This window comes from Pogoniulus pusillus, chromosome 25 (assembly GCF_015220805.1).
Source record: "Pogoniulus pusillus isolate bPogPus1 chromosome 25, bPogPus1.pri, whole genome shotgun sequence".
Taxonomy (NCBI): Eukaryota; Metazoa; Chordata; class Aves; order Piciformes; family Lybiidae; genus Pogoniulus; species Pogoniulus pusillus.
The window spans coordinates 3,940,681-3,964,833 of NC_087288.1; the positions used below are offsets into that span (position 1 = coordinate 3,940,681).

General features: G+C 45.3%; 1 protein-coding gene and 1 long non-coding RNA gene across 8 annotated transcripts in view; one reads left to right on the plus strand and one right to left on the minus strand.

Annotated features, from left to right (window-relative positions):
• FILIP1 (filamin A interacting protein 1) overlaps window positions 1-24,153 on the minus strand; it is a 121,053-nt gene that overhangs the window by 12,123 nt on the left and 84,777 nt on the right. For 5 of the 7 annotated variants that reach the window (XM_064164223.1, XM_064164221.1, XM_064164222.1 and 2 more), the window contains one exon: window positions 4,952-7,757. In XM_064164223.1, the coding sequence (XP_064020293.1) occupies window positions 4,952-7,757 (2,806 nt within the window). Of the gene's footprint in view, window positions 1-4,951; window positions 7,758-16,836; window positions 17,185-17,349; window positions 17,436-24,153 lie in introns of those variants that run through there. The other 2 variants (XM_064164227.1, XM_064164228.1) reach the window with 2 other exon arrangements.
• Window positions 17,386-18,358, plus strand: LOC135186507 (uncharacterized). The gene is made up of 2 exons (XR_010306985.1): window positions 17,386-17,474; window positions 17,817-18,358. It is a non-coding gene; the product is annotated as an uncharacterized LOC135186507 (long non-coding RNA).

Here is a 24,153-nt window from a genome sequence, read left to right on the forward strand (position 1 = left end):
GGTGCTGTGCCACTGTGCTGGCTCTGCTGCAGCCGGGATCCCCTCTGCTCCCTGCGTGTCACCCGATTCACTGTGTACCCTGGCACAAGGTACTGGATGCCAGGCTCGGCACTGGATGCCAGGCTTGTGGGAGGTGGGGTACACAGGCACCAAGTGACTATAGGGATGACATCCATAAAATCACAGGAGGTTAGGGGCTGGAAGTGATCTCCAAAGATGATCTAGTCCCACCGCCCTGCCAAAGCAGGATCACCTAGGGCAGGTCACACAGGAACACATCCAGACAGGTCTAGAAAGTCTCCAGAGAAGGACTCTGAGCAGCCTGTTCCAGTGCTCCAGCACCCTCAGAGTAAGGAAGTTTCTCCTTGTGTTGAGGTGGAGCTTCCTGTGTTCCAGATGGTGTCCCATACTGGCAGCTAACAAAGATCCAGATCCACCAGCAATCCTACAGCCAGTGAGAGGCCTAAATTAAAACCAGGATGGATACAGGCACCACCATTGTTTTTTTCCCCAGATAATACTTGGTTTTGTTCTCTGGAGTTTTCACTGTAACCCATTTAAACTGTCCTGGAAACAGGGACTTGGGCTAAGGTGCTAAGGCAAGACTAACAAGAAGCTGTAGTTTCAGGCTCACTTTGTCTCCTTCTGGTTGTGCTGTGGCCTATCTCTGCCATAAAAAAGTCTCTGCTAGGTTTCCTAAGGTAGTCCAAGTATTTTACTAGGAGTAGGTTTGACTTTAAATTAAGCTAAGAGGGTCCAAACCTCATTTTTCTCACTTCTGTGGTAATTACCCCAGTATCCAAGGCTATCACATCAAAGACAGTTACCAGTTTAGGGCTAGTTTGTCAAGTCTCCCCCTCTCTTTTTTTTTTCCAGTCAAAGTGGCAATGGTTCTGTTAAATGCTGAATTCAATCCAAGTGAATTCTTGGAAATCAAGATTCTACAGAGACCCCACTGGACTATGCCCATTGGGAGCTCTGGTGGGATGAGGTCAGCTGCTCAGCTGGCCAGCCCTGAGCTTGTACAGCAGGCTGAACATGAAATTCCTCCATAACATCTGGGTGCAGTGGGTTCCAGTGACAGTGGAGAGACAGTCACTGACTGCTCCTTCTTTTCATTCATCTTTTTGGTTATGTGCTTAAAAAAATCCCACATTCTCCTTCAGATGCCCGTGTCTTTATTTAGACCAGGGTCTCATTTTATCTAAATCAAAACTGTTGATTAAGACTCAGAAGAGGACTTGGATCAGGGGACTATAAATCTCTAGCTACTCTGGAGTGCATTTCAGGGCAAATAAACATATTAGCACCACTTAATCCGTGGGATTCGTGGGATTTAAAAGTTATGATGGTCCACCGTGAAACCAGTCTCTGGTTTTGGACTCTCATACACAGGGAGGCATTGCAGTTCAGGCTGAACCTTTGACAGCATCATGTGTGCACCTTGACATTAACTGTGCCTGCAGTCCTGAAAAGAAGTCTAAATTAAATCCCAGCTGGAAGCAGAACTAAAAGTTTTTTACATATGTAAATAGTAACTGCAAACTAGAGATTTCAGGAATGTTCATTTATTCCTTCCCTCAGAGATTTTCCATCTATTCCTTCAGAGATTTATCCATTCAGATTTTTTTATCCATTCCTTCAGAGATTTATCCGTTCAGAATTTTTTTTCTCTATTTCTTCAGATATTTATCCATTCAGATTTTTTTTATCTATTCCTTCAGAATTTTGATCTATTTGTGCTAGTTTGAGCCTAGCTGGGATATTTTAGTGAGAGGAATTAGATGCTAGGCTGTGAAAAGGAAACAATGGTGATGTCTGCTGCACTCATGGGCTTGCTGAGATGGATAAGAACAAGAACACAAACATAGATAACAGAGTTGCTCTCTCTGGCTGCCTCTCTTCTCTCCCTAACTTGCTGTTTGTGTAACTAATCCTTCTGCTTCCTAACGCCCCTGGCCGATTCTCCAAACTCACTTTGACTGTAAGGCAAAGTCTGGGGTAAGGTAGAGAGGTGGAAGAGAGTTGGAAGGGTGGTTGGGAGCACCTCCTGGGGACTCTGCTTTCTGGGAGGGCTGCTGTGTTTCTCTATTACTTTTTTAACTTGTCCATTTCTGTCTCTAGCTGTATAGATTGTAAATACCTGCTTGTGTATTATGCTAAGCTGTAAATATAAAGCTTCATTCTAATTCCCAGCTCAGCTGAGTCTAGTTTGGGTGATTTCCTAAGAGTGGGGGGGTGGGGAACACCCAAACCATCACACTGTTTCAGAATTATTTTCCCCTTGATAGCTTGGCCACCATGCATTAATACATTGTACAAAGCCATGAGAAGAGTTCAATAAGTAAAACCTGTGAGTTAAGGAAGGAGCTCTGTGTCAGTTTGGCTTTGAATGTTATGAACTCAGGTGCTCAATATTCTATCAGTGTTGGTTTTTTTTCCAGATGATCACAACTTGTATTTTCTGACTAGAGGTGCTGCAGTGTGTTTGTAAAGCAGTCATTTGCAAAGCAGATGCTGAATACACAGCTCTTCTCTTTTTTAAAGGAGTTAGGGAAGAAAAGGCACATTTGGGCTTGTTCAAAGCTCCCTGCTCATCTGACTAAGGGCCTTTAAAACAAAGAGAAGCAGAAGATAAAATAAATCTTATGGTTGAACTGTTTTCCTTAGGTTCCAAGTCAGGGGAAGATGAAGTGAAGAAAAAAGACACTTTTTTAGCCAACTGAAAACACAACAGAAAAGTTTTGTCTGCCACGGTTCAGTGCATCATCACAGCAGAGTCAGACAACTAGTAAAAAAAAGAATGAGGAGCTCTTGAAAAAGAAGTTTTCCAAAACTCCTGTGAGACAAAGAAGTTTTTTAATTAATTAATTCAAGACCTTAAAAAAAATGAACAGCTACTTCTGATACATAGGAAAACACTGCAAAGCATCTACAAAACACCATCTATGTGGGGAGAGAGCAACGCCAAAGAGACCCATATGATGAATGCAAGTTAAGTCAGAAAGGGCTTAAAATGAGACTGGCAGCCTCCTTCCAAAAGTGGAGAAGTGTAGCTTAAATCCAGTTTGACATTTCAGCTTGCAAAGGGGTGTGCTGGAGGGGTCTGCGGGCTCCTGCGCAGCCCAGACAAATGAACAGGGGATGACTATTCACTGTTTGTCAGGATACAAGAAAGAGGCTGTAACCGATGAAGGTAGCACATAAAAGGTATCAAACAAAAGAGCATTTTTCCCAGAGCCCACAACTGAATCTTGCTGCCCCACCAATGTTGTGGAAACAACAGTATAAAGGAGTTCAAAAAGCAATTAGAGGAATAAGTAGAAGAAAACTCCACCACGGTCTATTAAACACAAAGATGTGGCTACAGGCCCCAGTTCAGAATGAAACACCCACCTATTGCCAAAAAACTGGGAACAGACGCTGAGGGCAACATTGCTGTGTGTTTACTCACTTAAAATAATCTTCCTCTAAGCATCTGCTGCAGGCTCTGTCTGCCTAAATAAGCTTTTGGACTAATACAGTACTGTTCGGTTTCTATTTCGGTTATTTTTTGCTTTCCCAGGGTATTTCCAACCAAAGCAATGCAAAACCATGTCCAGCAATGACCCTGGTGGGAGGACTATTATAATGAAATATTGCCCAGCATGTTTAAAGACAGAGGTGAGGAACTGACCAGCAATGAACCTGGTGGAAGCACTGTTAAAAATGTTGCCCAGTATGTTTAAAGACAGAGGTGAGGAACTGATCAGCAATGAACCTGGTGGGAGGACTGTTAAAGACATTGCCCAGCATGTTTAAAGACAAGAGGTGAGGGACTGCACTAAGTGAAAAAGAAGCAGAGGTGACACCACAAAGCAAAGGCAGCAAAAAATGTTAGAGGAAGCAGCTGAGAATTTTAGGGGAAGAGCTTCATTATCCACAGAGGAAGAGCTTCATTATCCACTGGCTGAAAGAGGCTTGGAGCTGTAAGCAGTGCTTCTGTGTCTGCTTGTTTATTCCTTTGGAGTTCAGAATTACAGCAGGTATTAATTAAATTATAACTATAATGGGATTATATGAAAGAATCCTTGCATAACCAGGCTCTAAAGACTCACCAGCTGGGTCAAAAAGCATTATGAGTGTTTGCAGAAGCCAGAAATTGCACCCATCAAAATGAAAAGTACAGTTTCCTGCTCTGTCAACTCCATCATTTGTCCCTCTCTGGCTCTCATTTGCAGTTTTACAGGATTGCCATGATGAAAATAAGCTTTGGATGAACTCTGAAGAGACTTCCTTTCAAAGTTATTTCTTGGGTAGAAATGCCAAAAGTACACCAGCATCCAACACTGGTACAAAATTCTGATTGTACAGTTAACTTCATATCTAAAATTAATAGAGGAAAGTGTAGGATGTCCCCTCCCTGGAGGTGTTCAAGGACAAGTTAGATAGGGCTTTGAGCAACCTGGTCTAGTGGAAGGTATCCCTGCTCATGGAAGGGGGGTTGGAAGTAGATGATCACTGAGGTCTCTTCCAACCCAAATCATTCTATGAATCTATCAATCTAGAAGATAAGAGTTTTGTGTCAGTCCATCCATGTGCCCTGCAGGTGTCTCAAATCCAGACTGTGGTTGCCCTTCTCTTCACCATGAAGCTAACCTGAAAGAATCCTCCAGGAAGACTGGAGAGGAAGCCTTCATAAGGGTGTCTAGCAACAGGACAAGGAGGAATGCTTTAAGCTGAGTGAGAGTAGGTTTAGACCTAGCAGGAAGAAGTTCTTCAGTACAAGGGTAGTGAGACTCTGGAATAGGCTGCCCAGGGAGGTTGTAGATACCTCCCCTCTAAGGCCTTGAGCAGCTGAGTCTAGTTGAGAGGTGCCCCTGCCCATGGTGGGAAGGTTGGAGTAGATGATCTCTGAGGTCCCTTCCAACCTAAGCATTCTATGGTAACATCATGAGACCATGCCACTTACCACTGACTGTGTTCCTCGGGTGGAAGATGTGGTAGCAGGAGTTATAGTGATAGTACTCGTCACCTTGCTTGCTGCAGGGCGCGACGACAGGCTGTGCCGGGGGGACCGCAGGACAGTACCAGTCACAACTTCCTTCTCTGCTGCCACATTCACTGGTCTGACTGTTATCACAGGACTTGCACCCTCAGGGGCAGCACTGGGAGAGCGTTTAAACTGAGACCCTAAGTGGATGTGGATTTTGTTGTCTTCTGTGGTAATGATGTTGGCATTGGCGTTGTACTTGCGGATGGGCGTCGGGACGGTTTGCTTCTCCGGTGTTACTTTGAAGACAGCCCTTCCCATGGTCATATCTTGTGACTGTGGAGAGACAGAGATTTCTGCTGGGGCTGCAGATGTCGACACTGTCATGATCTGGATCGGCGATGCAGGCCTGTCTGCAAAGGGTCCTCTCCCTCCCTCTGGGGACTTTTCCCTGGAGAATGTTGTTATAGTGACCGGAGACATAGAACGATCTGGGCCCATGGGGCTCTCACTGCCTTTTCCTTTCTGTGGCATAACGTTTGGAGAGGGAATGATGGTTATTCGTGGCTTCTGAGTTCCCAAAGTAGGGATGACAGTGGTACTTGAAAAAAACTCCTCTGAGGTTGGGCTGGTTATCTCCAGAGTAGCTGTGCTGTTCTCATGGTCTGGCGTCACCCGAATATGAAGAGGTTGACCCTGCTTTGGTGAAAGGACAACCTCCCCAGGATGAGATGGACTGCTTTGGGTTCGGGCTCCTTTGTCAGCCGTTGCCTGAGCCCCAGTTTCCCTCTTTCTCATCCATGGTATCCAAGATTTCCTCATTGCAAGTTCATTTGCTGCTGGAGGATATCTCTCGAGCACTGAGGAACGCTCTGCGGGTTTCTTCAGACCTACCTGTCGCAGATTGCTCATGATGTGATTCTCCTCCTGGAAAGACTTCCTTATAAACACTGCTGGAGTTTCTTCTTCTGCTGCTTCACTGCTTACAGCATCTGTTTGCACGCCAGTGGATGTCACGGGAACGTCAACCATTCTTCGTCCATTCATGCTGGGCCTCAGAGCGCGGCTGTAACGCTTAGAAAGCTCCAGCTCCCTTGTTAAGTTCAGAACCTCCTGCCCCATGCTCTTGTTTTTATTTTCTTCTTCCATAAACCTTTGCTGAAGAACTGAATAATCAACTTGGAGCTGAGAAAGCTGGTCTTCTTTGTTCATCAGCTCATGGATTTTTTCCTTAAGAGCTTGAACTTCTGCTTTCAAATCTCTGCTTTTGGCCTCTTCCAGACGAAACCTGTGTCGCAGCTCTGCCTCCTGACTCACCACTTCACCTTTTTCTATTGCTTTTGTTTTGGCAATCTGGAGTTTCATCTCCTCCAGCTGCTGAGAGAGAAAGTTAGCTTTGTCCTGCTCAGTCCTAAATTTCTGCTCCAGCTGATCATACTCATCTTCTGTCTTCATCAAATCTCCTTCAACCACCTCCAACTGTTTGAGGCGTTTTTTCAGCCTTTCAATTTCAACAGTAAGTTCTTTAATCTTGTTGTCTTCGTGACAGCCATGCTCTGGGCCTTTCCTGCTTCGACCTCTCGTCATTTCTCTTTCAACTTCCTCCATACCATCTATTCTTTTCTTTAACAGGTCAACTCTGCAGCTTAGTTCAGAGGATTTTTCTTCCTCGCTTCTCAATTTCCCCATCAACTCATCCCTTTCTTTTGTCAAACTAGACACTTTTTCCTCCATTTCAGATTTCAGTTTCAAAAATTTCTTACTTTCTTCTATCAGCTTCTCTGTTACATCCATAACTTTCTCTTGCTCAACTTTAAAATTCTTGTTTAGACCCTCAACCTTTTTTTCCTCCTGTTTTATTTTTTCCATCATGTTTTTTCGTTCGTCAACCAACATGACGGTAAACGACTTCAGCTTTGTCAGGTCGTCCTTTAAGCTTATTTCAGCCTTTTCCAACTTGCTCTCTGATGCCTCAAGGTCTTTCACTCGAGTCTTCACCACTTCCAACTCATTTATCAAATCCTTGGTCAAATTCTTTTCTTTCTCCAGGTTTAAATGCAGCTGGGTACATTCAGACTTGCTTTTACTGAAAGCCTCTTCTAGCTTCTCCAGTTCTGACATTCTTTTCTGCAGTTTTTCCACTTCAAGTTTCAACTCTTTGCTGTGGTGCTCTTCCTCTTGCAGTTTATTTTTCAGCTCTTTGCACTGGGATTCAGTTTTTGTGATCTCTTCATCTTTCCCCTCCATTTCAAGGACACGCTTGCGGAGGTTTTCCACTTCAGCCATTAAGCTAGAGTTCCCACATTCCCCTTTTGCTATTTTATCTCTTAGTTCTTGAAGCTCCTCCTCAGCTTTTTGAAGATTTTTGTTAGTTTCTTCTAGCTCCTCTATTCTGCGAGTCAGCCCCACTAGTTTAAGCCTTAGCTGCCTGTTGTGTGACTCTTGGTTAGCCAGTTTAGCAGTCATCTCCTCATGTTCTTGAGAAAATGATGATGTCTTGCGTTCAAGCTCTGCCTCTAACTTCATCAGTTTTTGTCCATCCTCCTTTGTTTTTGCACTAACAATTTTAAGTTTTTCTTCTTCTTCCTTTAGTTTTTGGGTTAAGTCCTGAATTTTCTGGCTTTGTTGACCAAGTTGTTCAATATGCATTTGTCTTTCATCCACCAGCATGAGTGCAAATGATTTGAGCTTGACTAGTTCTTCTCTTAGTTTATTGAGTCTCTTTGTATGTTCCTTCTCCTTCCGGGCTTGATAGATCTTCTCCTGCTCAAGGAGTTTCTTCAACCTGAAACAAATCAGAAAAGATGCATCAAATAAATAAATATATTTATATGCACATTTACATACACATTTATGTGAACAGCTATATACACACATGTACATTTATACACACACATATATGTGCATTTATATACACACACATGTACATTTATATACACACACATGTACATTTATATACACACACATATATGTGCATTTATATACCCACACATATATGTGTGTTTCTCCATTTTTAAATCACCTTTATTTTATCACTTTTATTTGTGAATAATCTAGGTAGTCTTTCAAGAATTAACTACCTAGCACAGTTACCTTCCCAAACCTTCCCAAAGTATTTTAAATTACTAAAGTTTGGGATGAACTTTAACAAGGCCAAGTGCAGGGTTCTACACTTTGGCCACAACAATCCCAAGTTGCACTACAGGCTGGGGACAGAGTGGCTGAGAGCAGCCAGGCAGAGAGGGACCTGGAGGTAGAATCACAGTAGAATCACAGAATCACAAGACAGTAGCTGAACGTGAGCCAGCAGTCTGCCCAGGTGGCCAAGAGAGCCAATGGCATCCTGGCCTGGATCAGGAACAGTGTGGCCAGCTTGACAAGGGAGGTTATTCTGCCTCTGTACTCAGCACTGGTCAGGTCACATCTTGAGTCCTTTGTCCAGTTCTGGGGGTCCTCAATTCAAGAGAGATGTTGAGATACTGGAACATATCCAGAGAAGGGGGACGAAGCTGGTGAGGGGCCTGGAACACAAACCCTATGAGGAGAGGCTGAGGGAGCTGAGGGTGTGGAGCCTGGAGGAGAGGAGGCTCAGGGCAGACCTCATTGCTGTCTACAACTACCTGAAGGGAGGCTATAGCCAGGTGGGGTTGGGCTCTTCTGCCAGGCAACCAGCAACAGAACAAGGGGACACAGCCTCAAGTTGTGGCAGGGGAGGTCTAGGCTGGATGTTAGAAGGAAGTTGTTGGCAGAGAGAGTGATTGGCATTGGAATGGGCTGCCCAGGGAGGTGGTGGAGTCGCTGTCCCTGGAGGTGTTAAAAAAAAAAAGACTGAATGAGGCTTAGTGCCATGGTCTGGTTGACTGGATAGGGCTGGGTGCTAGGTTGGACTGGCTGATCTTGGAGGCCTCTTCCAACCTGCTTGATTCTATGACATGAAATCCTTTAGAACTCTGAAAAGCAGTGAAAGTTCATACATGTGTAGATTAAAAAAAAAATAAAACCCAGGGTTTATTTCCATTCTTTCTCTGTTGAGATGACGTTGGTAAAAGTATATAATATCCCAACAGGATATTATCTACTCACCAGTCCATTTATACCAAAGTTGTTTTACAAGGTGGATTCCTCCTTATGTCTTGCACACACACAAAAGCGTGGAAAACAAGATTTAAAAAAGAAGAAAACTAAGCCATTAGTTATAATAGGATTAATCCTGGTTATAAACAAAACAGCAGGACAGAAGATTGCATTAGCACACAACTGATAACCATCTGGGTATCACAGGCATAAGAAATTAGCAGCAAGATAAATTTGCCAGCACAGTGACAATTACATTAAAAAGCTTCTTCCAGGCACATTTTCATTTACAACAGAGGATTTGGTGGACTGCAAGGATCAGACTAAAGCCTGTGACTACTGCTAAGCTCAGCTGGAAAACACTCTTCTCTAAAGCTGTATTTTCAGACATTATATAAGGCTTGCACTTCACTAATTAGCTGTATCCTCAAAAAGATAAAAAGACCTGCAGTATTCAGCCTTACCCAGGCAACACTTCAATGCAGAAATTCTCAGTAATGCAAGCACTTTATATCTGTAATTTATATTCAGGATATGTTGACATCAGCACAGGAAGGTCCTGCATGTGATGGAAGAACAGAACTGGGAGCATTCATGGATTTGTAGAATGGTTTGAGTTGGAAGGAACTTTGAAGATCATCTAGTGCAAACACCCCTGCCACGGGCAGGGACACCTTACTGTATACCAGACTGTTCAAGGCTTCATCCAGACTGGCCTGGAATACCTCTAGGGATACAGGGATGAGGCATCCATGACATCCCTGGGCAACCTGTTCCAGTGTCTCACCATGCTCACTGTAAAGAATTTCTTCCTAATATGCAGTTTAAATCTACCCTCCTCACTTATTATTTTGTGTCTGAAGCTTTTCAACCTCTTTGTAACTGAGACATACAGTGAAGTGACAAGAGAAGAGCAATTTACCATCTGTCCACTAACTTGCATTAAATGGACATCCATATCTTAGCAAGGAGTGACTTCTGTCAGCATTTTAATCTTAAAGACTGGGCAGTAGATGGCAGAAGGTTAAGCACAGGTGGATATTCCTCTCTGCTGCCCCAGGAATGAAGTGGTGCAAAGAGCTCTGGGGAACAACAATGTACATAAAAGATGCCTCCTGGAGCCCTCACGTGAACTCTAAACTCATAACAACAGCCATAAAAACTTGGTTCTCCAGCAACTGTTAATGTTTCACTCCTTGCTCCCCAGGGACCATAATGAATAGGAACTGAAAAGAAAAGCTATGAGAAAGGAGAAGGAAGTGAGAAAGCAGAACACAGGATGCAGTAGGTAGGGAAAGAGAGGCTGAAGAATGCATTGGAAAACAAGAGTCAGATAGGATGTGGGAGTTAAGAGAATAGTAGGAACCAGCGGGAGAGAGAAAAACAAACAAACCTTACAGCCAACCTTGCTGGGTCACAGCTTAGTCTCCAAAAAAAAATCTCTTTGGTTTTGGCAGCTCTTTGGAAAGGGCTGAAAAGGCATGCTGGTGGATGCTTCATTACGGGTCAAGTCAGAATGTCAAAAGGTAAAGAAAGCCCTGCTGCCATTCACAAAGCACACGCTTTTCACACTGAAGGAGGAACTTTATTAGCATGCAATATATTCCCTGGCTGCTCTATCACACTGCTTCATGCAAAAGGTTTTGCCAAGAACTCTCCCTCGGCTGCCCCAGGCTAAATCTGAAAACAAATAGTATGCATCCTTGCATAAAATATTATTTGCTGTGGCAAAGCTGAATGCCATAACCTGCCAACTAAGTGACCCATCTCCCAGGTCACGAATATACGATGTTAGGAACAAGCTTTTTACCATGAGGGTAGTAGAGCACTGGAACAGGTTGCCCAGGGAGGTAGTTGAGGCCCCATGCCTGGAGATATTCAAGGTCAGGCTTGACAGGGCTCTGGGCAACCTATAGTTGAGGATGCCCCTGCTGACTGCAGAGAGGGTTGGACTAGGTGGCCTTTAGAGGTCCCTTCCAACCCAGACCATTCTCTTATTCACAGATCTTCAAAAAAGAGAATATTTCTAGCTTCCCTTGTCCCACAGGAAAATTTTAAGGTGGTCCCTATAAACCCAAAAGAAATCCCAGAAGATAGAATTTTGTTTTCTTTTTAACAATCTTGTCACTTGAAAGCCTCTCTAGAGATGCTCAGAAAACTCTTCATAAAGTCTGTGTGTGGTTTTTTTTTCACTCAGCAGTTGCAACAGGTGGTACACACCAGCCAGACTGCAAACCATAGTGCAAAACAACTCATCTGCCCCACAATTACCTAAAAGCCTACCAAGGAATACTGTTGAGAAAGCCATTAATATACATATATAATCCAGATTACCTGTTAAACTAAGACAAATGCCAAGGATAAGACTGAGCAACAGGAGAAGAAAGCACATTAACACTGTCACTGCCTTGCTGTGCCCAGCTGAAGAGCTAGCAGTGAAGAATAACTGACCTGGCCCCTTTGGGAAAAGCAAAAATAAAGGCCTGTACCTGTGTCAATATTTGGAAGTGAATTTGCTAACATGTTTGTGCTGAAGGAGGCATGAAACACAGAGCAGCCTTTTAACCTGCTTCAGCTTTCTCATGGTGAAACTGACTGCCTGAGATGTGACCAGTGAACTTTCACAAGAGATACTTGAGAGCACTTCTGGTTTTCATGTCCTGGGAAAGTGCTTCTAAAATCAAGTTCTGTGTAGGATGGCTGGCAAAGTAGCTGCTAAAGCTGTGCAGATGTCCAAGCAATAATCAAAAGCTACACCTTCTGAGTGTTTGAACACTAAAAGCTGGGTTGAAGCTTGCTTCCACTTTTCCGTCCTTGTACAACTCTCATGCCTCAGTAGTTAAAACTGGAATTTCAGGACTGCAAGGTGATGTTTTTCCCTCCTGACCCTAACAACTGATTTATTATCAGGTTTCTCATCTGATTGCTGCTGCTAATGCTTGCTGAGTAATGCAGACCTGCATGGGCCCTGATGCAATACTAAAAGCACCTCAGAGTCAGACCACGTGTCTTCAATGTGTTCCCTAGAGCAGTTTTACTCTGGATGGCCAAGAAGTTGAAAGCACCTGCATCCAAGGTCAAAATAAGCAAAAACACCCAAAACCAAACAAACCCAAACCTTTAACAATGAGATACGAGGCTAGATACAACCAAAACACTGAAAAGCCAACAATTTGGCACTTCAAGTCCACTCTCTGCATCTTCTGTCTTGGTTTGTGCATTTTTTAGAGATAGGGAAAAATATTTGGACAGAACTGGATAATCTGCATTCATCAGTAAGAGTCTCATGGGCTCAGCACCTGGACCACAGCAGGGAAGCAGGTAGACCAGCTCCAGGTCCCTGTGGATTTGGGGACTGTACCCAGTGCTCCTCTGTGGACAGCACTACTGAGATCTGTGCAGCACCTCTGTTCCCCAAGGGGTACCACACATATCAGGTCAAAACATGCAGCCTGAATCATTCCCCTAATATATGGTCTTCTGCTGCCAGGAGAGTCCAGGTGGTCTCTCTCTCTCCTTGTACTTGTCCTCCTTGAACAACAGGTGCCCTGCCGCTGTCCAGTGTTCAAGACAATCACCTTCCCCTCTGGCAATACACTGGGTAAATAAAATAGCAAACTGCCACCTGCCTCAGTTACACACCCCAGGACTGTGCCATTCCCTGATTTTCTGCCACAATGGAGAGGGTCCAGAGCTCCACCAAAATAATCAGAGGGCTGAAGCACTTCTGCAAAGACAGGCTGAGTGAGTTGGGGTTGGGTATGGCCTGGAGAAGAGAAGGCTCCATAGAAACCTCATAGCAGCCTTCCAGTACCTGAAGGGGAGCTACAAGAAAGCTGGGGAGGGAGTGCTTACAAGGGCTTGTAGCAATGGGACAAGAGGCAGTGATTTTAAACTGGGGAAGAGTAGATTTAGGATGCACACTAGGAACAAGTTCTTTACTCTGAGGATGGTAGAACATTGGAACAGTTTGCTCAGGGAGGTGGTGGAGGCCCCATCCCTGGAGACATTCAAAGTGAGGCTTGATGAGGCTTTGAGCAACCTGATTGAGTTGAGGATGTCCCTGATTGCTGCAGGAAGAGTTGGATGAGATGGCCTTTAAAGGTCCCTTTCAGCCCAATGCTGGACACTGGATTACAAAAGCTGCTGATGTAACTTCTTATGGTCCATGGTGCACCAGGGAGCTGCAACTCCTGCATCCCTCCCCAGCCTGCAGCATGAGCTGTCCACAGCCACACCAGGCAGCACCAGGGCAGCAGGAGGGAAGTCTGTGGGCAGTCATGCCAGGGAGTTAGGAGTGTCAAGACTTTCAAAAACCAGTCTCAGCTTGCAAAACCAGCAGACACCAGAATAGAGGAAGAGCAACTATGGATGTACTTTGAACCATTTGCATGAATGGTGTGCTGGAAGCAGTCAGCAAGGAGGAAGGTGGGAGCAGATGGGCAGCAACTAGGCCCTCCATGTCCTCCTTCCTTTGGGTTTGGCACTGAAATGTTTCCTTGCACAAGGTGTTTCTGTTTCCCCTTCCTCCAAGCTTTGAACTGAACACCAGAAGTGTAACAGGAAGCTGATGGCTGCTGAACCCTGTACCTCTGGAAGTGCGGCTTCATTTTATTATGGTTATATTCTTGTCCAGTTCTGCATGCCTTGCTCAGGCTGGGGCTAATTACTCCTTCAGGGTTTGTTGGCAATTTTGCCTTAAAGCATGGCCAGTACCATGTTTTCCCCATGCAGCTATGTGCCAGCTGCCAGAAAGCCCAGTTATTGTGTTTTTAAGGGCTATAGGACAGTTTGTGCAACAGCACAGTTCAGGTGTCCAACACAGGAAAGCTCTGCTGCAAACCAGTCCCTGAGTCTGCCCTGAAGGACAGGTGACAGAGGCTATGGATGGCTCTACCTCCTCCTCCCAGTCAGGAATGCAGAGTGGTTGAAGTGCTCCTTGCTGGAGTCTGCTGGTTACCCATCAGGGTGGTTTAACCTTCCCTTCAAGGCTGATAAATTCATTGAGTCAGTAAAGCTACAGACTTCTCTGAACCACACACATTGCCTTTGCTTGCTTGTTTCTGCATCTGCCAAGTTCAGTCACTGAGATGCAAAGGAGGAACCCCACAGTACCATTTTCACAGCATCTCTTTCAGACCAGAGCGAGACTTCAGCATGAGTTATAACTTGCAACTGGAGAACAATGGGTTTGTGTTGTTGAAAGAAACTGCAATGATTTCCTACCAGGAGACCACCAATGGGCATTACAAATAAAATAAATCCCACCTGAAGTCCAGTAAGTGGGAAAAAGCAGCAGCAAGACCTTAGCTAAAATCAAGCATTGGCTCATGCTTACATTTGCAAGGGAAATTACAGCTAGTGGCCAGCAGATGTTTTCATGCCTTCTGAAAGACCACACACTTCCTGACTACATTTGGAATACAATGCATGTAGCCAAGTGGGAACTGTAAAAACCCTGCTTAGCACTGATACCTGCTATGAGAAGCCATTCTCCAAAGTGGCTTACAATATGTTATCTGAAACTTCCTTGTATTTTCTTATCAAGGAACAGGTGCTCGGTGGTGTCCAAAACTTCACCTCTCTCCTTAAAAAACAAACAAACAAAAAACCCACCAAGAAAAAATTCACCTCAGAATGTTTTCAACAGAAGGTGCAAAAGTGAAAAGCCACAAAACATTTACTGACAATGATACCAGTACTTGCATTGCCCTTTCCATCTGTAATTCCATCAAAGTGAGAAAATACCACAACTGTTCATGCATGCAACCTTTTCCATCTCTTGCATAGAACCTACATTAGGAAATTCTGATAAGGCAGAAGATGACCCAGAAGGACAAGAGCTTCCCTTGTGGTTTGCATACTTGTGAACATTTTGGCACTACAGCTGCAGTGACCTGGTTTAGCTCCCTGCTTTGCAAACAGACTGTGCCAAGCTTCTCAAGGTGTCTCCTAGTGCTTAGAGAAACACTCAAAGGGACTTAATGTGGAGGACAATCTGGAGAGAGATGGAGAGCTATCCCCTCTGCTATCAAAGACAGAGGCAGCAGAAAGGGCAGCAGGCAGCAGGAAGAGGATAGGAGGAAGGGAAGCAGTTAAGGTCACTTGAGGATCTGAGCTTGGACACAGCCTGGAGACCCACAAAGCTCCTCATTGCTGCTCTAGCACAAAGCCATCTGAGACATGCTTCTCCTCCATAGTGCCTTATTTTGACATTTAAGTTCTGAAAAGTTTGCTGCAATGGGATGTGATACTTTTTAATGATTTTGTGGGCCACCAGTGAGTGGGAGTTAAGAGAAGTGTGGTAATAAGGACTTAGACGTGCTAAGGACAAGCTGACTGATGGTCAATGAAGGCTGCTTCCTCTGAGTAGCCGACAGTGTTTCTGCCATTCACATAGCAATCCCCGGGAAGCACTGGGAAAGCAAATGCCTTCACAGGCTTGTTCTTCCACTGAAACTCTGAAAAGTTTGCTACTGCATATGCAGAGTTAAGAAAGACCAGACAGCTTCCTAGCGGTGGTAGCTAGAAAGCTGTTGCCCATTAAGTGATGTGAGAGGCTGCTCTCTGGAGTCCTGAGACAATGAAAACCAGCAAGAGGTGGTTTAACTTAATAAAGGAGTTCCCTCTTCATTTCATCTTTTTTTTTTTCCTTTCCTGTTTAATGTACAACAGCTGATTTTGAAGATTATTTCTACAGCCACTGGAAAATCCTGCACATGTCAGGATTGTCTCTGAACGCTTCTATGTTTGGTTGAGGTACTCACAGGCTGAATTTCACCGATTCAGAGCACTTAAAATTTGCTAAAATCAAGTAGAGCCAAAAGATGGTAAAGCTCTCTAGGAAGCAAACCAATCAGGCCTAATGCTGAGGTTGGGCAATTGCAAATTAGGTGAAGTTTTAAAATCATCAGCTTTGGTTCTTCCCTCAGATCCATCTCAACTGAAAGAGGAAAGATGAAAATGAGGTCAAAACCCATGGCAAGTAAAAGAATAAACCACATCTGTGTGACTTTCTCCTTTCTATCCATTAAACTGTAAAGGCAAGGCACAAACATGTCAAGGACCCTAACACACAACTGTCCACGTTCAGTTTATCACAGAGACAACTCTGAAAACAAATAAATCCTTTAAGTAAAATCAATCAGTTCTAGTAACTCTAAAGACATTTTTTGTGGCTACCTACTATACAAAGCTAAAGTACAAAAACCCACTGAGAATTAACTCTTTAGAAGAGATTGTATCAAATTAGATCAAAAGCAATATAATACTCTCACAACTTCAAAACTACACAAGAGTTCCTAAAGCATACTGAAAGAAAATGTCTTTACTTAGGAGGAGACATTGCTTGCCTTCCAAAACAACTTTTTCCTCCTCATTTTGCTTCTAATTTTGTCAAAACACAAATCCAGTTTGCTGAGAAAGTTTCAACACAAATGAGCTGTCTTATGGCAACTGAACAGTGACTAGAGGCAGTGCTTTGGAGGAAGCACACTCGATAGATTGTCACACCAACTTTATCATAGAGTTGTTTCACTTGGAAAAGACTTCATCAAGTCCAACAGTCAACCTGACACCACTATGCCCACTAAACCAGGTCCCAGAATCTACACCTTGCTTGAACACCTCCAGAGATGATGACTCCATCACTTCCCTGGGCAGCCTATTCCAACGCCTGAGCACTCTTTCGGTAAAGAAACGCTTCCCAAGATGTAATCTAAACCTCCTCGGCACCATTTCGAGCCTCAAGAAAAACACCAAATACCTTTAAAACCAAGATCCGACCATACCCAGGCTCAGATTACGGAGCAGTGTTAGAACGGGACCGGCGCTCTTCTCCAGCCCCCCAGGAAGATGTCCATGTGTCCATGTTAATCTCGCAGTTCAGACGAGGGGAAGGCGATGCGCACGAAGCGTACCAACAGCACCCGTGAGAAAAGGCAGCAGCAGCGCCGAGCTGAGGGACGGAATGTGCCAAACCTGTCTCCAGCTATCCTTCCCTGACCCCTCCGGGCGCTGTCCGGCCGGGGAAGTCCCGCAGCAGAAGGCTACCAGGTGCAGCTTCTCCCAGGGCTCCGACCGAACACGGACCTCAGCCCGGGCCCGGCGGGTCCCTGCGCGCAGCTGCGCTGCGGCCAGCCCGCCCGCAGCCGGAGCCGCAGCAGTGGGGCTGCCCTGGGCATCGCAGAGCCCGCTCCAGCCTCCCGCCGGCCTCGCCGCGTATGCCCAGTAGGCTCGGTTAACCGGCAGTGCGCATGTACCACAACAAGTAGCACAGCTGGAACAAAATCTCATTATCTTACCTTATAATTAGCCTTTTTCAAAGTGGAAAGCTACCCAATATGCAAGGAACACGGCGGACTCCGCAGCACGGCTCAGCCCGGCCCGGCCCCGCCGCCGGGGGAAGGCGCCCTCGGGCCGCTGCCAGGTGACGGCTGCGTCCCGCCGACGGGGCCGGGCCGGGACCTGGGGGACCGGGCGGGGACAGCGGCCAGGGCCGCGGCATTGTGCGCGGCCGCCCGGGGCAAGGGGAGGGGGTGGAGCCGCCGCGGCGGGGCAGGAGGGGTGGGAAGGGCAGGAGGGGTGGGAAGGGCAGGAGGGGTGGGAAGGGCAGGAGGGGTGGGAAGGGCTGGAGGGAGCCGGTGGCTCTCCCAAGTCAGCGTTTTCCGTAGCATCACTTTCCCGGAGTTCATGATTGACACCCTCTCCCCACCCTCCCCGGGCTCACGGTTTATAGGTTAGCGATTAAAAAAGCGTCATTTGATCGCAGAAAGTCCCTGGGAACAGTTTGCGCTTAACTGAAGTAGGATGCGCAAAAGCGATGCTTCCGAATTCATGCCGCTGCCTGATGAAAATGTTCATCTGGATGTTCTTTCGCTGTGCCGGCGTTTGAAGCGACAGTGCTGCTGGTGGTGAGCACTCGCTGCTCTTAAAAGCAGTTGGCAAAGGCGTGAAGAAGATTTAGTTTTGAAAATGAATGTGCAGTAGCAAGGCTGAGTCTGCATGAGGTTTGAAACGCACCATTCTACCAGCATTAAAGAAGTCCTAAATCAGCTCTTTTGTTCCCAAACAACAGAAAAGAATTTAGGATTTCCTTCTGTTTGCCTAATGATTTCCTAAATTGCTCAGTCACCTTTTCGGTCGTTACAAGGGGATTAGAAGCTACTCTTGCCTTTCTGCTTCCCCTTCTTCACCGTTTCTTTCCTCTTCCTTTTCCTCTCCACCTTCCTGTTCAGAAGCGTGCAATCTCCTCAGCCGCTAAAGGCATGTCACGTCAAATATCATTATCTACAAAAATGGTCCTGTAGGTGTTTACATTTTGGGGAAACTCTGCTTCTGTGTTCTTTCATTATTTTTCCTAAGGACCCTCTACTCATTTGGCATGCAGGCTGGACCTTTGTCATCTGAAAAGCAGGTGCAGAATGATTGATTTTAGGCTCTGTTCAATGCCCTGCTTAGCACACACTCCTCGGAGAGCAGAACTACTCGTTTCTGGCTAGGAGGTGGAAGCACAAAGAGAGCAGGGGTTTGATTGGGACACCTGCTGCAGGGTACCCAGGATGTGGTTTTCAGAGCGCTAGAGAGTGGGTGCTGCCTCTGCTTGGATCGCAGCCCCGTTTGTCTCCAACACAGGAGCCATGCTCCAGGCTTCTGCACAACAAAGCCCAGACCTCTAACAAACTCCCCAAAACGGGAATCAGTCTTGGGAATGAAAACCCTTCACAATCCATGTAAATGTGCTGCACATGGTGTGACTAGCACCGCGTGGGGAATCCGTCCCACAGACACAACAGAGATAGAGTCACATTTTCCTGAGGAAACATGCACCAGCCTTAATCATTCTTTCCCTTTTTATAGTCTCCTGCCTCATTTAATGAATGCTTTACAGGAGATGAAGTTGGGTTTCTACAGAGAAATCATTGCCTGCTCTGTGCAGAGCTGATGCATTTCAATGTTTCTGTTTTTCCTTTGCCAGAGGAAAGGTTCCTGTGTGAAACTGAGTGACCTGGGGTTCCTCAGCCTGGAAAAGAGAAGACTGAAAAGATATCTTTACAAATATCTGAAGGGTGGGCATCAAGAAGGAGGGGGCAGGCTTTTTTCAGTGGTGTCCTGTGAGGGGATGAGGCACAATGAAGGGAACACAGGAATTTCCACTTCAACATGAGCAAAAAGTGTATTGTGAGGGTGCCAGAGCCCTGGAACAGGCTGCCCAGAGAGGTTGTAGAACCTCCTTCTCTAGAGACTTTCAAGACTGGCCCGGATGTGTTCCTGTGTGACCTGACCTAGGTGATCCTGCTTTGGCAGCGAGGTTGAACTTGATGAGTTCCAGAGGTCACTTCCAACCTCTACCATTCTGTGATTCTATGATTATGCAATCACAAATGACCATATGGATCAAGCAGACAGATGTTGTGCTTAGTCTTCTTATTGGGTCCTTGGCAATCTTAATTAACTTGTCTGGTAGAGCTACACAGTCTTTAAAAAGAGGAAATTCCACTCGCAGTGGCAAGCACTAAAATAGATACCCGTCAAAATGTAATGATGTGGCATTACGCTGGCACTTCAGGAGACTGTCAGAAGCATTTAAAGCCATTAGTCTGCCTTCTGAGGTAACAAAATAATTGATAGCAATAGCAGGTTGTCAGCCTCCAGGCAGAGAGCACTTTGCAAGCATGTTTCTGAACTATCTGCTGACAGGCACGTTTGACTGTGATCAGCAGCTGAGCACAAGGCTGTGCCCCACTGCTGCTGCTGGCTCTGTAGGAGGGTATCTGGTCACATACCCCATCCCAGCTGATTTCAGGCTCCGAGTTTGTTGCACAGCTTGTCTCTGTCTCAGGCTCCTCCCTACCTCTGTGCTCTATTTCCAACCCACATCCCTCTCCAAATGGCAGCCCTCATGGATGTTGTCTCTTAGCTGCTCTGTTTGTGATGCTATGCTTGGACCAGGCTGGAGCTGCAAGTGACACAGCTTCCCTCATCTGTGTTTTCATAGTCTGCACAGCCATGTCTGTACCACCACCAGGCCTCATACTGAAACTGTGATATATCACCAGTCCATCTACTCCAGCTACACACCACTGTGGCAGTGTCAGAGTTGGGTAGAGGACATGACATAGCATGTCAAGGCTATTGGCAAAAGGGTCTTTAACCTTTAGAACTTTTCTTGTGCAGAGCAATCAAATGATATATTAAAATATAGAGGAACTCCAAATCTTGTTATTTCTTGAGTACCTTCCCTTCTAAGTCACATCAAAGGCTGGGAAAATCTAACTTTGAAAATCTAATATTTTTGTTTATGTCTTCATTGGGATGAAGAAGTCCAAGAAATGTGTTCCTGAGGAGAGCTACAAATGCAACATTTTGAGATCAGATAAGAAAAATGCCAAGAAATAAAAGTAGAGGACCTCTGCAAGTCAGCAATTGTACTGTGCACCTGGCACAGTTGTCTGCTTTAGAGGAGACTAACTGGGAAGCAGAAGATGGAATTGCTCTAACTACTTAATGATGTGCTTTCCTTGATAAGTTGCTATCTTTAGAAAGAATTCCCTAAACTCTGCTCAGCAATGGATTCCTCTTGTGGATCTTGGAGACTTGTAACAAATGACTGTCTGGTTATAAAATTCTCTGTAAACAGAGTTCTGTAACCTTTCCAGCAGAACGCCCTGCTCTCTGTAGGCTCTTTGTCTTCAGTGCAGAAACATACAAAACACTAGGAATAAAGGCAGCACTTGCAGCTCTCTCAGAGTTCTTTCACACCTTTACCAAAGCCCAAACATTTTTGTTTGTGCAAAAACAGAGCTTTTCCTAAGGCTGGACAAGGTTCTGGGCAACCTGATCTAGTAGAGGATGTCCCTGCTTACTGCAGAGGGGGTTGGACTAGATGACCTTTGGGGCTCCCTTCCAATCCAGACCATTCTATGATTCTGAATTGGGGTTTATTTCCATAGAATCATAGAATCAAACAGGTTAGAAGAGAGCTCCAAGCTCATCCAGCCCAACCTAGCACCCAGCCCTAGCCAACCAACCAGATCATGGCACTAAGTGCCTCATCCAGGCTTTGCTTCAACACCTCCAGGGACGGCAACTCCACCACCTCCCTGGGCAGCCCATTCCAATGCCAATCATTCTCTGTGCTGCGATGCTTGCCCGACTTTTTGTTGTTGTTGATGAAACATTCAAGGAACTGACAATCTTCCATAATCATTTAGAAGGAATCTTCCATCATTATTAGGAAGAAATTCTTTACAGTAAAGATGGTGGGACATTGGAACTGGTTGCCCAGGGTTATCATGGATGCTTCCTTCCTGGAGGTGTTCAAGGCTGGACTGGATGAGGCCTTGAGCAATCTGGTCTGGTGAAAGGTTTCCCTGACCATGGCAATGAGACTTGGAACCAGATGATCTTCAAGATTCTTTCCAACCCAAACCATTCTGTGAATCTATGATTTTTTTTCCTTAACATCTTCCTTCTTTGAGTAAAACATACTCATCAGATCTGTCCTCCACTTTCTGTTGCATAGCAGATATTAATGAATTTTGTGGCAACTGAAAGAATGTGGATATTGAGGGAGGAAAGAAGCTGATTTTAATTTGCTGATGAAGGTGAATGAGGTGATCCACTGGGCCTTTTTGGAGATGAATAAATAATGAAGATAAACAGGGGGAATTCTTGAAACATGTTTTTGTAGGAAAAGCTTGAGGGAAAAAACCAACCCAAATCCAACATGTTTCACGTTGGACTGGGTGCTGTTCTATCTCAGGCAAAACATTTTATATGGCCTACGTCATGCACACTAAAACCCCTCACTTGGTGAGCTGTGCTGACAACTGGCTTTGTTCACCTTTGTTCTTATTTAAAACAGGTTGTTCCCTGCAGCTGTCAAAGACACTGTGCACGCACACGCACGCACGCACGTTTGCACGCAGGCTCTTTTATTGCTCCTCAGATCTTTCTCAAGAAGTCATGCTGCCCAGGTTGGAAATTCTTTTTGCAGTATGAAAATTGCCCTGTTAGGATATGCTGCCTTTTATGAAAGAATGATTCCAAAGTTTAACAAAAGAATTTCTGGCTTTGTTTTTCTTCTCTTTTTGTAATTCCTCCCTCCCCCCCTCCCCGCCATCTCTCCTGGGTTTCTGCTTTCTGAACACTTGTGTGTGTCCTTTTGATATCTGAGAAAGCTTAGTATCTGCAGTACTGCTGGGACCCTCCAAGTAAAAGTGTTTACAGTTGAAGCAGGACCTGTCTGTGTCAAGAATCCTGTTTTATAGGCTGATTTGGTCATTATTTCTATACACTTATTCAACAAGAATAATGTAGAGTCTTGCACCCAGGGAGGAACAATGCCGTGCACTAGTACAGATTAGGAGTTGAGCTGATGGAAAGCAGCTCCGTGGAGAAAGACCTTGGAGTCCTGGTGGACAGGAAGTTATCCATGGGACAGCAATGTACCCTTGTGGCCAAGAAGGCAAATGGTTTCCTGGGGTGCGTTAAGAAGACTGTGGTCAGGGGTTCTGCTCCTCTACTCTGTCCTGGTGAGACTACGTCTGGAGTATTGTGTCCAGTTCTAGGTCACTCAGTTCAAGAGTGGACAGGGATATACTATAGAAAGGAGGCTAGAAGGATGATGAAGGGACTGGAACATCATCTGTCTGATGAGGAGAGGCTGAGAGAGACCTGGGGCTATTTAGTCAGGAGAAGACTGAGAGAGAGTTTGATCAATGTTTCCAGAAATCTGAAGGCTGGGTGTCAAGAGGGGGCCATTATCTTTTTGCTGGTGCTCTTTGATAAGATGAAGGGCAAAGGACACAAGCTGGAATACAGGAAGTTCCATCCCAACATGAGGAAAAACTTTACTGTGAGGGTGCTGGAGCACTGGAACAGCCTCCCCAGAGAGGGACCCATCTTGACACATTCCTGTGTGGCCTGCCCTAGGTGATCCTGCTTTGGCAGTGGGGATGGACTTGATGATCTCAAGGTCCCATCCAACCCCTACTGTTCTATGATTCTGTGATTATTTTGTGAATGAGCACCAACAGCATCTTAGGAGTTGGCTCCTTCACATACCTCTGCTTCATCAGAGCACCTCACTAAGCCATCTTTACCTGCACTGGTCTCCATCTTTGTTCTTCTAAAGTACTTCTGATGTTCTAGGTGTTCTAGGTGCATGACAGGGAAGAGTGGGCTTGAGGCTTTGAGAGCAGGGAGAGCCATGGCAGTTCTCAGCCTACCAGCAGAGACTTCAATTTTCTGGCAGTGCCTTGGCCTCTTTTGCTCAAGCTGTTTGTGGACCATGAATTAAGGCTGGCTGATTTTCACCCATGTGTTGCTTTTGTTCTGCTGGCATCTGGCTCTCTGTTGTTGCCCTTTCTGCTGTGCTCCCACTCACCTGACTACTCCAGGTGTTGATTTATAGAGCAGAAATGCTCCATCTGGAGGGAAGCACTGTATTTTTAAGCATGACAATAAGTAACTCATAAAACCAGTGCTGGATATTCCCTTAATGGAAACTGAAAATCAAGGCAGAATTACCCTTTCTCCTGAAGTGTGTCATCTGTTGGTGCAAACAAGCTGTGCTAAGTCCTGCTGCCTGTGCTATACTGCATCACACAGCATCAGCAATATGATGCCTTCTGCTTAATTTTTGCTGTATTTCTCTTTATGTCTTCTGCTTCCATCTCAGTCTCTCTTCTGTCCTCATCTCTTCATCATGCTTCTTCCTTCCACCATCCATCTCTGAGACTCTACAGTACTCTGTTTTCATCAGCAGTTAGTTCCTATCACCACTCCCTCTGTTCTCATTCATCTCTTAATCCAGACTCACATCCCATATTATTTGTCTTGTGGCTGCCACCCCTGGTCCTAAACCTGCCTCTTTGCTATTCCTCATCCTTTACCTTTCATTTCCTTCTCAGTTCATTTCTTTCCTTGTTGCTCTGTTTCTTTAGAGTCAAGTGTTTTGTTTGGAAATGGACATTAAGATCATTAAGTCCAACCATAATCTAACTCTGCCACAGCTGGTGGTAAACCATGCCCTCAGCACCACATCTGTGTGTATTTTAAGCACTTTGAGGGATGAGAATTCAGCCACCTCTCTGGGGAGCCTG